The sequence below is a fragment of the Megascapheus bottae genome, chromosome 24 (assembly GCF_031878675.1).
Source record: "Megascapheus bottae isolate mThoBot1 chromosome 24, mThoBot2.hap1, whole genome shotgun sequence".
Lineage (NCBI taxonomy): Eukaryota > Metazoa > Chordata > Mammalia > Rodentia > Geomyidae > Megascapheus > Megascapheus bottae.
In genome coordinates, this window is record NC_143532.1 from 376,283 (window position 1) to 388,905 (window position 12,623).

Below are 12,623 nucleotides of genomic sequence, written 5' to 3' on the forward strand. Positions count from 1 at the left end.
TGAGCAAGCAGCATAAAAGTAACAGAAAACGTCCAGCTTTGGGAAATCTGAAGTAGCCAGGAGGTGGCCTCCACCCCAGGGGCTGGGCCTGCGGCTCCCAGGCCGGTGGGGATTGGGGGCCTGGGGGCCTGGGGGCGGGGCGCAGCGAGGGCCTCCCACACTGCCCGCAGCGCCAGGCCTCTGACCCCGCCCCTGCTCTCGGGTGGAGCTTCCTTGGAAAGGCTCAAGTTGAGGGTGAGCCACGTTTTTCAGGGCTGGGCTGAGTGAGGACAGCCGGCTCCAGAAGAAGGGCCTTGTGGTGAGTTGTTCAGGAGGGGACACAGGGTGGGACAGATGCCAAGGGCCATTCTGGAGCCCAGCCACAGCTCTCACAGCATCCCTGCTAGCCCAGACCACAGGGAGATTAGAGGTGTCTGCTTGGCAAGTCTGGGCACAGCCAGCCAGCACACCACTCCCCACCATCGCCGTGGGTTTCTGGGATGCACATGCGAGCAGTGCATCCTGCTCAGCCCATGAACGGCAGTGGGCAGGTGACAATTCTGCTGACAAGCCAGGCCCATAGTTTTGGAGACAGGTACCAGAGGCTAGCCTGCAGGACGCCAGAGCTAGCACCCAAACCCCGTGGGCTTTTTTTCCCTCTTCTTCTGGTGCTGACCCTTGAACTCAGGGCCTGAGCACTGTGCCTGAGCTTTTTGCTCAAGGCTGGCACTCTACCAGTCGGTCCAGAGCTCCACTTTGGGCTTTTTCTGTGATTGATGATAAGAGTCTCATGGCGGGGCAGGGACTTTGGCCTAGTGGTGGAGAGCTTGCCTAGCATGCACGAAGACCCAGGTTCAATTCCTAGCAGTACCACAAACATAGAAAAGCCGGAAGTGGTGCTGTGCTCAAGTGGCACAATGCTAGCCTTGAGGAAAGCCCAAGGACAGTGCTCAGGACCTGAGTTCAAGCCCCCAGGACTGGGGAAAAATAAAAAATAAAAGAGTCTCATGGACTTTTCTGTCCAGGCTGGCTTCAAACCTCCTGGGTAGCTCGGATTATAACTGTGAGCCACAGGACCCTGCTAACAAAGGGCCTTTGCCAGGGTAGCTGGCAGGAAACCCGGCCAGGTCATCAGGGTGGTCCGGGGACACCAAAGGCAAGCCTGGTGCAGACCCCGTGGACATTTCCATCCTGGGAAGGGCGCTGGGGCCGGCCTGGCCCCTGGGTGAGGGCCTGCCGCCGCCCACAGGAGCCGCCAGCCGCCAGCATGAGTGGGCGCATGCACTCCGAGGAGGTCTTCAACGGCGTCCGCCTGCCAGGCTTCATGCACACGCCCGAGTCCCTGCAGACGGCCTGTTCCTTCCAGTTCCAGGACACCGACGTCCTCCTGGTGACGTTCCCCAAGTCAGGTGAGACGCCCAGGCCTCGCAAGACAGCCACGTGGCTGCCCTCCCTCTGTGCGAGCTCTCCTGCTCCTGAGGAAGTCCCACCTCCTGTCACCCTTAAGTGACAAGCCAGGGCCACATTCCCACCCAGGCTGCCCTCCATCCCCCCGCCGCCCCCCCATGTCCTCGGCCTGGCTGTGCTTGGCTCCGCCCCTCCTCCTCAGCCTGGCTCCCCGGTGCTCCACCTCCTCTCTGGAGTCTGCAGGAGGGGTGTGGGTGGTGCCAGGACTGCGGGGGTCCTGGGTAGAGTCAGCTCCTCCCGCAGCCCAGGGAACGGCCTGGGCCCGCCTGCTCCGCTGAGCAGCAACAGGTCCACAGGTTCATGCTCCTTCCTCCAGAGGAAGGTCAGAGTTCACCGGCAGGCAGGGGCTCTCAGCCCTCCAGACTGACTCTCCTCCCCGCAGCTTTGCCCGAGGACCCTGTGTGGTCAGCTAGTCCATCCTGAATCCACAAGGGACAGGAGTCCAGGTCCTCCAGGACAGCTCCCCCTCCACAACCCGGGAGCAGCTGCAAGCAGGCCTTGCCTCATCGCCCTGGATGCAGGGTTAATTCAAGGCGGCTGTGGCCCGATGGAGGCTGCCTCAGTGACACTGAGCCTGGTGCCTCCCATACCCAGGGCCCTGGGGTTTGGTGCCCCAGAGGAGGGCAGCAGAGGAGCTGGAAAGCCACTGTCACCCTATCAGACCAGACCTGCTGCATCTCTGTGCCTGCCATTCCCCCCCCACCGCCCACCTGACCCTGACGTCCCTATCCCTGCCCTAAGGCGGGGCCCTGTGGGCCATGCTTCCTGCAGGAGGGAGAGGAGGCTGGAATCCCTGGCTGGAAAGCCTGGAGCTGGGATCTGCAGCCCACCCTCAGCTGGGCTCCTGGAGGTCTCAACAGCATGTGCTTGCAGGGGGCCTCCCTCTGGCGGCTGTGTAACAGAGCGGCCAGGGCAGCCCCTGGGCCAGGGTTTACTCAGACTGTGGGGGGGCTTGCTGGGCTCGGCCTGGACTCGAGCGCCGGCTGCCTCTGAGGAGAGCAGGACAGGGAACACGGACAGGTGTGGAACAGTGGGTCCATGGTGGTTTCCATCAGATTTGACAGGACGTGAGATTTTCCTCCCCTTGCCCTCCAGGAAACTAAATAGGCTAAGGAAGGGGTCCGGTGCCCTCCCAGCCCCCACTAACATGGCTCCCATGACCTGTGCCGATCCAGAGCTGACCCCAAGAACGGGTGGACTGGACGCCTGCTGCAGCTCTAGGGGACCCCTCTCTGTGGCTGTGGCCAGAAACCCTTCATTGCTGAAGAAGACGCTGTGTGGTGCTCGCTTGTGAATTGTTTAGTCCTGGAAGCAAAGAGGAGGAAGGGCTGGGGGGCATAGCTTCATGGAAGAGCACTCAGCCGGCATGGGCAAGGCCCTGATCTCCAGCTCCACAAAAATAAAATAAACACCTTTGTGCAACTACTAACTACTAAACAAACACAAATAAAAAGAGAGGAAGACACTGGGCCTCCGCTGCCCCCGGGGTGGACGTTTCTCCACTGACCCAAAGACCTCTGTCCAGGCCCTGCCTTTTTTTCTCTCCCCTTCCATTCTGGATATTGTACCCCGAGCCTCGGGTGCTTTCCTTTGTGAGCTGTGCCCCCAGCGCCAGCCCCCACCTCCAAAAGCACCACCCTCAGCCTCACCGACACTGTGGGGTCTCTAAGTCTCTAAGATCTGCACTGCTCTAAGGCTGAGTGGCGTCCAGAATGTTCTGACCTGTACTTACAACAAGTTATATAGGAATCTGACTGTGTTTTCTTCTGTGTGGCTGCAGTGCTCACATTTGGAGTTCCTGATTGGTATGGGCTTCCTTTACCTATGCCGTGTGAGGCAAGGCCATCTTTTGCCAAATGGCTACTCTGTTGCCCGGAGAAGCTGAGAGCCACACTATCCTGCTCCATGTCCATGCTGTTTTCCTCCTTTTTTGTTTTTGTTTTTGTTGGTCGTGGGATTTGAACTCTGGGTCTGGGCGCTGTCCCTGAGCTCTTCAGCTCAAGGCTACCACCCTATCCCTTGAGCCACAGTCCCACTTCCAGTTTTCTAATGATGAATTAGAGATAAGAATCTCACTGACGGGCCAGGAGATTGGCCTAGTGGTTAAAGTGCTTGCCTAGCATGCACGAAGACCCGGGTTCGATTCCTCGGTACCACATACATAGAAAAAAGCCGGAAGTGGTGCTGAGGCTCAAGTGGTAGAGCTCTAGCCTTGAGAAAGTCCAAGGACAGTGCTCAGGCCCTGAGCTCAAGCCCAGGACTGGCAAAAAAAAAAAAAAAAAAGAAAAGAAAAAAAGAGTCTCACTGACTTTAGAGCCCTGGCTGGCTGTGTTCTAGGCCCTGGAGGCCTGGCTGATGTATGCTTTTGTTAGACGTCCATATCAATTTGTCTAATGCCAAAAAGAGACTTGGTATTTTTATTGGGATTGCATTTGATTTACAAATTAATGTGGGAGAACCAATTTTCTCACTGTTTTTTCAGATCATCCTGTCTGAGGACAAAGGATTCTCTCCATCTGTCCAGCCCGCCCATGTCCTCCCAGAGGCGTGGGCTTGTTCCCGCGTGGGTTCCCATGTGCCCTCCCACAGGTCCCTTCTCTGTCAGCCTTGAGAATGGGATTTTCTTACTGTTAAACCTGTTGCTGTGCATGTAGGGACTATGGCTTTTCTTTAAAAACATGTTGTCTTCTCCCGTTCTCCCTTCCTTTCTCTCCCCCTCCGCCTCCTCCTTTTCTTTTTTCTGTGCTGGGGATGAGTCTAAGGCTTCAGAATGGTAGGCAAGTGCCCTACCACCCGGCTACTTCTCCAGCCCAAAACATTGTAAAATAAACGACCTGCTGGGATCCTAAACAGACACTGATACTGAGCAAGGAAGCTGCTACAGCAAATGTCCAGAAGTGTGGGGGCTCAGTCTTGGAGTCTTGAGGAGATGGGAGCAACAGCCTGAGTTGGTATGAGCAGGTGATCCTGGCAGACAAAAGAGGAGGAACCAAGCCATGACTCTAGAGCACTTACCGAGCATATGCAAGGCCCTGGGTTTCAAGCCCAGTCATGCCAGAACAGAAAAGGAAAGTAAGAAGAGGACCATGGTAGAGAAAGCCCAGGGTCTATTTAGAAAATGCCAGGTGTGCATAGGGGTAGACATGGAAAGGGCATAGATGGTAAAGAAAGCTATTGTGGTTTTTGTGTTTTTGTTTGTTTGTTTGTTTTTGCCAGTCCTGGGGCTTGAGCTCAGGGCCAGGAGGGCCAGGGCCTGGGCACTGCCCATGAGCTTCTTTGTACTCACGGCTAGCACTCTCACTTGAGTCACAGTGCCACTTCCAGCTTTTTATGTATGTGTAGGACTGAGGAATTGAACCCAGGGCTTCCAGGCATGCTAGGCAAGCATTCTACTACTAAGCCAACATTCCCAGCCCAAGAAGGCTATTCTTTCTTTCTTTCTTTCTTTCTTTCTTTCTTTCTTTCTTTCTTTCTTTCTTTCTTTCTTTCTTTCTTTCTTTCTTGTCAGTGTAGGGTTTGAACTCAGGGCCTAGGCACTATCTCTGAGCACTGTTGCTTGATTGACGCCAGCGCTCTACCACTTGGAGCACAGCCCCTCTTTTGGTTTTCTGGTGGTTAACTGGAGGAAAGCCTCACAGCCTTTCTTCCCTCCTTCCTGCCAGGCTGAGCCTCAGACCTCAGCCTCCTGAGTAGGTAGGATGACAGGCGTGAGCTGCCTGGCAAGAACCATTCTGACGCCGTCTCAGACAGAAGAGAGCAAAGCGTTACAGAGCCTCAGGATAGTGTGGCTGGGTGGGAGCTGGGCTGGTGCTGTGTAGGAGCCCCGGGCGGGAGGCTCCCCTGGCCCCGGCTGCCCTCCTCTCACGGCCCGCGCTCCTCCGGCCCTGCAGGAACGACGTGGGTGCAGCAGGTGCTGAGTCTCATCTTCTGTGAGGGCCAGCTATGGCCCATCCTCCACCTTCCCACCTGGAGCCGCGCACCCTGGGTGGAGCAAGTCTCCTTCAGCCGCCTCCTCAGCCAGCTGGACCCCGCCCGGCCTCGCCTGCTCACCACCCATCTTCACGCCACAGCCCTGGCCCCAGCTCTGATGAAGTCCAAGGCCCGGGTAAGGTGGCAGCGCCCCCACCAGCACCCCATAGTCAAAGCCAAGGCCTGGGCGAGGCTGTCTGGGCAAAAGGCCTTCGGGGTTGGGTGTCACGTGACCCTGCTGTCCCCTGGGAAAGGCCCTGGCACACAAATGGGCAGAAATCCCAGCCAGCAACAAGCCTGGGCTGGCTGAGGCCAGGTCCATGTGGCAGGAACCTTTTTCTTTTGTGTGCAGGTTCTAGGGTTTGAACCCAGGTCCTGGGCATTCCCCTGAGCTCTCTTGGTCAAGGTCAGTGTTCTACCACTTGAGCCACAGCTCCACGTCAGGCTTCGGTGTTCATTGGCAATGAGAGAGAGTCTCAAGGACTTTCCTACCCAGGCTGGGTTTGAACCTGGATCCTTAGATCTCAGCCTTCTGAATATCTGGGATGACAGGCAGAAGCCAGCCTCCGGTGCCTGGCTCCTTTTGCTTTTATGCCATGTCAGGGTGCAACTCAGCGGAGGTCATGAGGCGAGGCCAAAATGAGCTTATCAGGTGAGTCGGGGAAGCTCTACCAGGTGGGCATGTCTTCCGGGAAGCCCACAAAACCATCTGTGCTCCCTCCAGGCCAAACCTGGGGTCCCCACAAAGGCTGGACTCATCCGTCTTGGCCTTGCTGATGGCACAGCCTTAGGAGGGGAGGTGAAGAAACTTGAATTGGCCTTTCAGAGAGGCCTGTACACCCACCAGCAGTATGGAGGTCACCTGGAGCCGTGCAGGCTGCTCACAGCCTCAGTGGGCAACTGCACTAATTACATGGCTGCTTTTGTGGGGCTCAGCCTGGCTTTCTGCCTCCAGCCAAAAGCTGGCAGCTTAGAGAAAAGGCTGCTTTCTTGCCTGTAGTGAAATGTGCCCGGTGCAGCCCGGGACCTGGCTTGCTCGTTCCGCAACCTTACAAGAGTTTGCAGGCTGCTGCTCTTCGAGCCAGGTTTGGCCCACGTTTCCTGGCACTGGGTAACTCACCCCTGAGCCTTCCCACAGAGCAGCCGAGGCCTGGGACAGGCAAAGCCCTGTGCCTCCCCCACCAGGATCCAGGCTGCTGTCCTGTCCTCAAGGTGGTGTACGTGGCTCGGAACCCCAAAGACGTGCTTGTTTCTTTCTACCACTTCCACCGAGTTGCCAACTTCCTGCCAGACCCTGGCTCCTTTGACGACTTCCTGGACGAGTTTCTGAAGGGCACAGGTGAGTCTAAGGGACTGAGGCGGCATCTGGGGTCCTACCTCCTTGTCGCCGGGCTGGTGACACCTCTGAGGCTCCCTTATGCTGTCTCCAGGCTTCTTTGGCTCCTGGTTTGAGCACGTGAAAGGCTGGCTGCGTCTCCAGCAGGACCTGACTATGCTTCCCATCACCTACGAGGAGCTCTACCAGGTGAGCACCGCTTCCAGGAAGCCCGCCAAACCATCTGTGCTCCCTCCAGGCCAAACCTGGGGTCCCCAGCTCTCCTGAGATCTCCTGGGACGCTCAGTTCCAGGGACAAGGCTGCCACATGGTTAAGAGCCATGGCCTTGGTCAATTCTGACAGTCTCCTATCTGGGTCATTCCAAAACTAATCCATTGTGTGATTTGTCCATAGTTTGGGAAATGGCTTTTGTGTACATTTTTCCTTTTGTTTTTTAATGTGTGCACTTTAATATCTTTCTTTTTTTTCTGGTCAGTTGTGGGGCTGAACTTTGGGCCTGGGTGCTTTCCCTTTAGAAAATGGGAAGTGGGGCTTGGCTCAAGGGGTAGGGCGGTAGCCTTGAGCTGAAGAGCTCAGGGACAGTGCCCAGGCCCAGAGTTCAAGCCCCATGACCCACAAAAAACAAAAACAAAAGCAAAACAAAATAAACATTTTATGGCTGTAATAAATCAATCTTTCTGGTCCTGTCAGTTTCCACGCTTGTCTAAGGGACAGACAGGCCTTCCAATTACTCAGCCCAATCTGGCACAGCCACCAAATGGTATGCACATTGCTCAAGAACCTTGAGTTCTCAGAGCTGTTCCAATATTGTGTGTAAACAGCAAGATTCCACTCAGAATAACAAGTGAAATCCACAGTGGTACTCGCACTTTCTACCTCTGAGCCATGCCTCCAGACGGTTTTCCGTCTTTGGGGGATGAAGCATGGTGATGATCGCGGGTGGGACAGGGCCCAGCCCTAATGTGTGAGGCACTGCCATCTCCTCCCTTGCCGGATTGACTTCCTGGGTCCCCTGGAATCCAGCTTTTCCAGGGAAGCCATTTTTTTCTGCCATGGGTATGTCCCCTGCTCCTAAGCAGTGCCTGGAGCTCCTCAGGAGGTACGTGTGATTGAATGAAAACCAGAGGAGACAAGCCCGGTGACTCTGGGGACGCTCCTGTTGTCTGGAGCTAGTGCCAGGTCTGCAAGCGGAGCCCAACCGAGCGGGGCCGGAGCGAAAAAAAAAAAAAAAAAAGAAAAAAGAAAGCCGTTCCTGTGGCTCTTGGGACCCCTGGGCCCCATTCCCAGCTGTGCTGCCACCTCTGCTCCCCTCTCATCTACCGGGGTCCTGTGCCTCCCTGGTGCCTCTAACTACGTACCCCTCCATTTATTTACCCACCTGTTCTCACCAGCCACTCTCGCCTGCCTGTCTCTCTATCCACCCATGACTTCGCCCATCTGTCCGCCATCCACCCACCAGTCCATCCTCCTAATTACTTGGTTTACTTTTACCAAGTGGAGCTCACATCGCATAGGTCACACTTTGCATTCTTGATTTTCCACCTAGCACTTCAACATGTGCATTTTAAGAATTACACAGTCTAGCCAGGTGCAGTGGCTCACGCCTGTCGTCCTGGCTACTCAGGAGGCTGAGATCTGAGGATCAAAGCCAGCCCAGGCACAAAAGGACCTGAGACTCTTATCTCCAATTAAGATCTAGTAAATGGGAAGTGGAGCTTGGCTCAAGGGTCGGGTGGTAGCCTTGAGCTGAAGAGCTCAGGGACAGCACCTAGGCCAAGTTCAAGGCCCATGACCCCCCCCTCAAAAAAAAGAATTACACGGTCTCTGGAGTGGCTAGAGCTTCAATAAATCCCCTTTAATGTTGACTTGGATTCTCGCCATGTCACGTCATGCTGAGGCAAGCACTGCTGCTCACAACTGAGTCTCCTTGGTTCACTCTTTTCCAGGTCCTAAACATCTGTTGCTAATGTGTGTCCCCTGTGTCTCCCCTGTGGCTCCAGGACCCTCGTGGCACCATCCAGAAGCTAGGCAGCTTCCTGCAGCACCCGGTGGGGCCAGCGGAGGAGGAGCTCATTCTGGAGCACAGCAGTTTCTCCTTCATGAGCCAGAGCAGCGTGGCCAACTACAGCCTGGTGTCCACGCACATCATAGACCAGAGCCGGGGCAAGTTCCTGCGGAAAGGTACCCACGCCCTTGGCTCCCCCGGGACCAGCTGGCACCAGTCAGCTTTGAGCTTGTCTGTTAGGAATAGCAGCCTAACTGTCCTGTGGAGGAGGGAGGAAGAGGGGTAACAACAAAAAGACGACATGATGCTGGGTCCCAGTGGCTCACGCCTGTAACCCTAACTACCCAGAGCAAGAGAGCGCAGGGACAGAGCCAGGCCCCGAGTCCAAGGCCCATGACCAGCACGAGCACATATGTGCAACACGCGCGCGCACACACACGCTCGCACGCACGCGCAAAATACTCAACAATCTATTAACTACGGTAAGAGCGAGCTCCAGGGCGCCCAGCAGCCTTCCCCAGTGGTGCAGCCACAGACTCGGACAGCACAGGGCCTAGAACGTGGACTAGCTTTTACATAAACTCAGAACAAAAGGAAGCAAGCCTTGTCTCAGTCTCCATGGTTGCTGCCATGTAAGTTGAGTGTCCACTGATTTCTCGAGTGCCCTCAGTGGAGCAGGCCCAGCTGAGAGTGGGCCCAGCTGAGAGTGGGCCCAGCTGAGAGTGGCCCCAGCTGAGAGTGGGCCCAGGTGAGCGTGGGCCCCAAGTGAGTGTAGCTGTACAGAGTTGTGACTTTGAGCACCTGCACGGCTCCTGGACACTGACTGGGGCCATCTTTGACCCCATTGTCATGACAACTGAAATGGTGCTCTAAGGCTTCTGCTGTCCGCAGTGAACCCCAGGGGTAACTGGGTCTCCCCTGTGGACAGGGACCGTGCTCCTGTCCTCACGGCTGTCAGTATGTCTGTGTGTGTTTTTTTCGTTGTTGTTGTTTTGAAACAAGGCCTTGCCATGAAGCCCAGACTGGCTTCAAACTTACAGCTCACCTGTGCTGGAATTGCAGCTACTGCTCCATCCAGCCACATCCAAATCCTCAGGCCGGTCCCGGCTCAGGAACTCAGCTCAGTTCCCAGTGTCCCCAGCTCCCGAGCATTTGAAGGTGGCGGTGGCTGCCAGTGTGGTTACTTCCTGTGGCTGCCACATTGCGTTCCAAGGATGGGGAAACAGACTCAGAGCTGGAGGGCCGCCAGGGCCACTGTCCCTCTGGGGACTCGGGTGGCTCTTGCCTCCTCCACGCCTGGTGGCTCCTGCACCATTGTCGGGGCTGCAGCTGCACCCCTTAGGCCCAGCCTCCCTGTTCCCCTTCTCCCCATGAAGACGTCTGTCAGAGGGCTGGAGCCCTGGCACCCCATCTCAATGGGTGCCACTGCAAAGAGCCTACAGTCCCAGGGGCCAGGGCAGGGGTGGGCGTGTGGGCTTCTTTAGGAGATGGTCTGTATCCTGGGGACGGAAGACTGTGGCCAGTCTCCTCTGCAGGGACCTGGGGAGCTTCCGTGTTTCCTGCAGCCATCAGCACTTCCCCCCCACGACCTGAGCCCCTCATCTCCTCCTGCAGGTGTAGTGGGGGACTGGAGGGAGCACTTCACTCCAGAGCAGAATGAGAAATTCAACGCTGTCTACCAGACCAAGATGAAAGACTCTGGCCTTGAATTCCCCTGGACCACAGGCCCACACATCTGACCCGCCCTCCCCACTCACCTGCCCCGTGACCTACCCCGGGCTGTACCCCTCATCCAGCAATAAAGAGCTTGCTGCCCGTAGATCATGCTCCATCCTGGGACTGCTGCACTGGACTCTTCCCCTTCGAGGCAAGGGAGTCCCGGGACACCCTCCCCCCAGCATCGGGCCACTCACCCACCTCCAGTCCCAAAGCCTGTTGCTCGAAGCTCTCTGGAGGCCTGGGGTGAGGCCTTAGACCCCACCCCAGGGCCCGAGGACTAGTTCTCCTCTGCTGGGGTCAGAGAAAACACATTGCTCTCAGGAGGCTGAGATATGTGGGTCGAAGTTCAAAGCCAGCCCAGGCAAGAAAGACTGTACGACTCTTACTTCTAACGAGCTACCAAAAGAAGCCAGAGTGGAGCTGTGACTCAAGTGGTAGAGTCGCCTTGAGCAAAAGTCCAGGCCCTGGGTTCAAGTGGCAGGGCTGGCACCAAAAACAAATAGACAAACAGGTAAAGCCTGAGGGGCCCCTGACTGGGCCCCTGCTTGTCTAGGAGGAAATCCATCCCGAGAAGCTAGAGGGAAGGTTGGAGGAGGAGGTCTGAAGGGAGGCAGGGTCCCTGCTCCTGGCTGGGTCTCCCGGCTCCGGGGCAGCTGGCTCCCCAAGCTGGCTTGCTCCAGTCATCCACCTGTGAGGGCTAGCTCCCACACAGGAGGGAGGGAGGGCTGTGCTGGGCACCCCTGGTCCTCCGCCCCCCCCCACCGCCTTGCCCACCTGCTGTGTTCCAGAGACCATTTCTGCCTCCACTGTGGAGCACCAGCCACACTGGCTCAGGAGGGAGCACAGTGGGACCCCACTGTGGTCCCTGAGCAGCTCCAGGCCTGGCCCAGTCAGGCTTTCAGGGCAGATGGGCCCTGTTTTCACTCCGCATCATTCAGCTCAGTCCTCCCTGGGCCAGAGCCGCAGGCCAGCTCACCGCCCTTGGCCGCGCTGCAGAGCAGGAGCCCTCTTGTCCTGGCTGTGGCAGTGTGACAGCAGAGCTGAGCTCAGCCTGGGGGAGCCAAGACCACAGAAGACGGCCGTGGTCAGGCACTCATTCCACAGAGGGAAACCGAGGCCCACGTCGGTGGCCGCCCCAGGGAAGGAGGGGGCAGTGCCAACCCAGCTCCCTCTGAGTGTAAGCCAGCAATTCTGCCCTTCATCCCCCGAGTAGACAGAGAACCACAGCCCTGGCCGCTGTAGCGCATCCTGCCTAGTAGTGACCGTTGGGCACAGCCCATAAGGACAGTGACACCCAACCTGCTGCAGCTTGCCAGGGTGGGGTGCTGCTGAGCCCCCGCTCAGCCATGGGAGCCTCTCGGCCTCCATACTCAGAGCCAGGCCAGCCTAGCAAGGGCCTCAGAGAATGTCAGACCAGAAATGCCAAGGGAGAAGAGCCTGCCAGGGAGGGAAAGCTCGTGCTCCACTGGTTTTCCTGGGCAGGAATTCAGATGCACTCCTTGACCTGGCTTTGTCAGTCCAGACAAGAGGCCAGAATGACCACAGCCAAAGTCCAGGGTGACAGGGGCCTGGAGGGTCAGTCAGGTGCATGCAGCCTCACACAACGGCATGAAAGCCAGCTTTCCTTCCTCCCTCTCTCCTTCCCTCCCTCCTTTGTCCCCCCTTCTGCTTCTCCCTCTCTTTATTTTATCTTGCACCAATACCAGCCCCAGGGCTTGACTCATGCTTAACTTCATTTTTTGGTGGGTCATGGGGCTTGAACTCACCTGGGCACTGTCCCTGAGCTCTTCAGCTCAAGGCTACCACCCTACCCTTGAGCCACTGAGCCACTTCCCGTTTCTAGAGGTCAATTAGAGATAAGAGGCTCAGGTCCTATTGTGCCCCAGGGCTGGCTTTGAACCTCGATCCTCAGATCTCAGCCTCCTGAATAGCTGGGATTACAGCACCCATGACAGGCTTTTTTTTTTTTTTTTTTTTGTCGGTCATGGGACTTGAACTCTGGGCCTGCGCGTTGTCCCTGAGCTCTTCCGCTCACGATTATCATCCTACCCCTTGAGCCACAGTGTCACTTCCAGTTTTCTAGTGATTAACTGGAGATAAGAGTCTCGTGGACTTTAGGACTTTAGTGGCCAGGCTGGCTTTGAACC

At 56.7% G+C, this 12,623-nt stretch overlaps 1 protein-coding gene across 1 annotated transcript; it reads left to right on the forward strand.

Annotated features, from left to right (window-relative positions):
- The first annotated feature begins 228 nt into the window (after window positions 1–228).
- On the forward strand, window positions 229–10,568 carry LOC150046736 (sulfotransferase 2B1-like). Its single transcript, XM_090356990.1, has 7 exons — window positions 229–298; window positions 1,229–1,388; window positions 5,337–5,551; window positions 6,628–6,754; window positions 6,846–6,940; window positions 8,753–8,933; window positions 10,372–10,568. The coding sequence occupies exons 2-7, from the start codon at window positions 1,247–1,249 to the stop codon at window positions 10,494–10,496; spliced, it is 885 nt and encodes a 294-aa protein (XP_090213116.1). The 5' UTR covers window positions 229–298; window positions 1,229–1,246; the 3' UTR covers window positions 10,497–10,568.
- The last annotated feature ends 2,055 nt before the right edge of the window (window positions 10,569–12,623 follow it).

Coding starts and splice junctions, on each gene's coding strand:
- LOC150046736 (XM_090356990.1), top strand. CDS start 1,247: ATGAGTGGGCGCATGCACTCCGAGGAGGTCTTCAACGGCGTCCGCCTG. Junction 6,941..8,752: donor CCTACGAGGAGCTCTACCAG/GTGAGCACCGCT, acceptor CTGTGGCTCCAG/GACCCTCGTGGCACCATCCA. Junction 8,934..10,371: donor GGGCAAGTTCCTGCGGAAAG/GTACCCACGCCC, acceptor CTCCTCCTGCAG/GTGTAGTGGGGGACTGGAGG.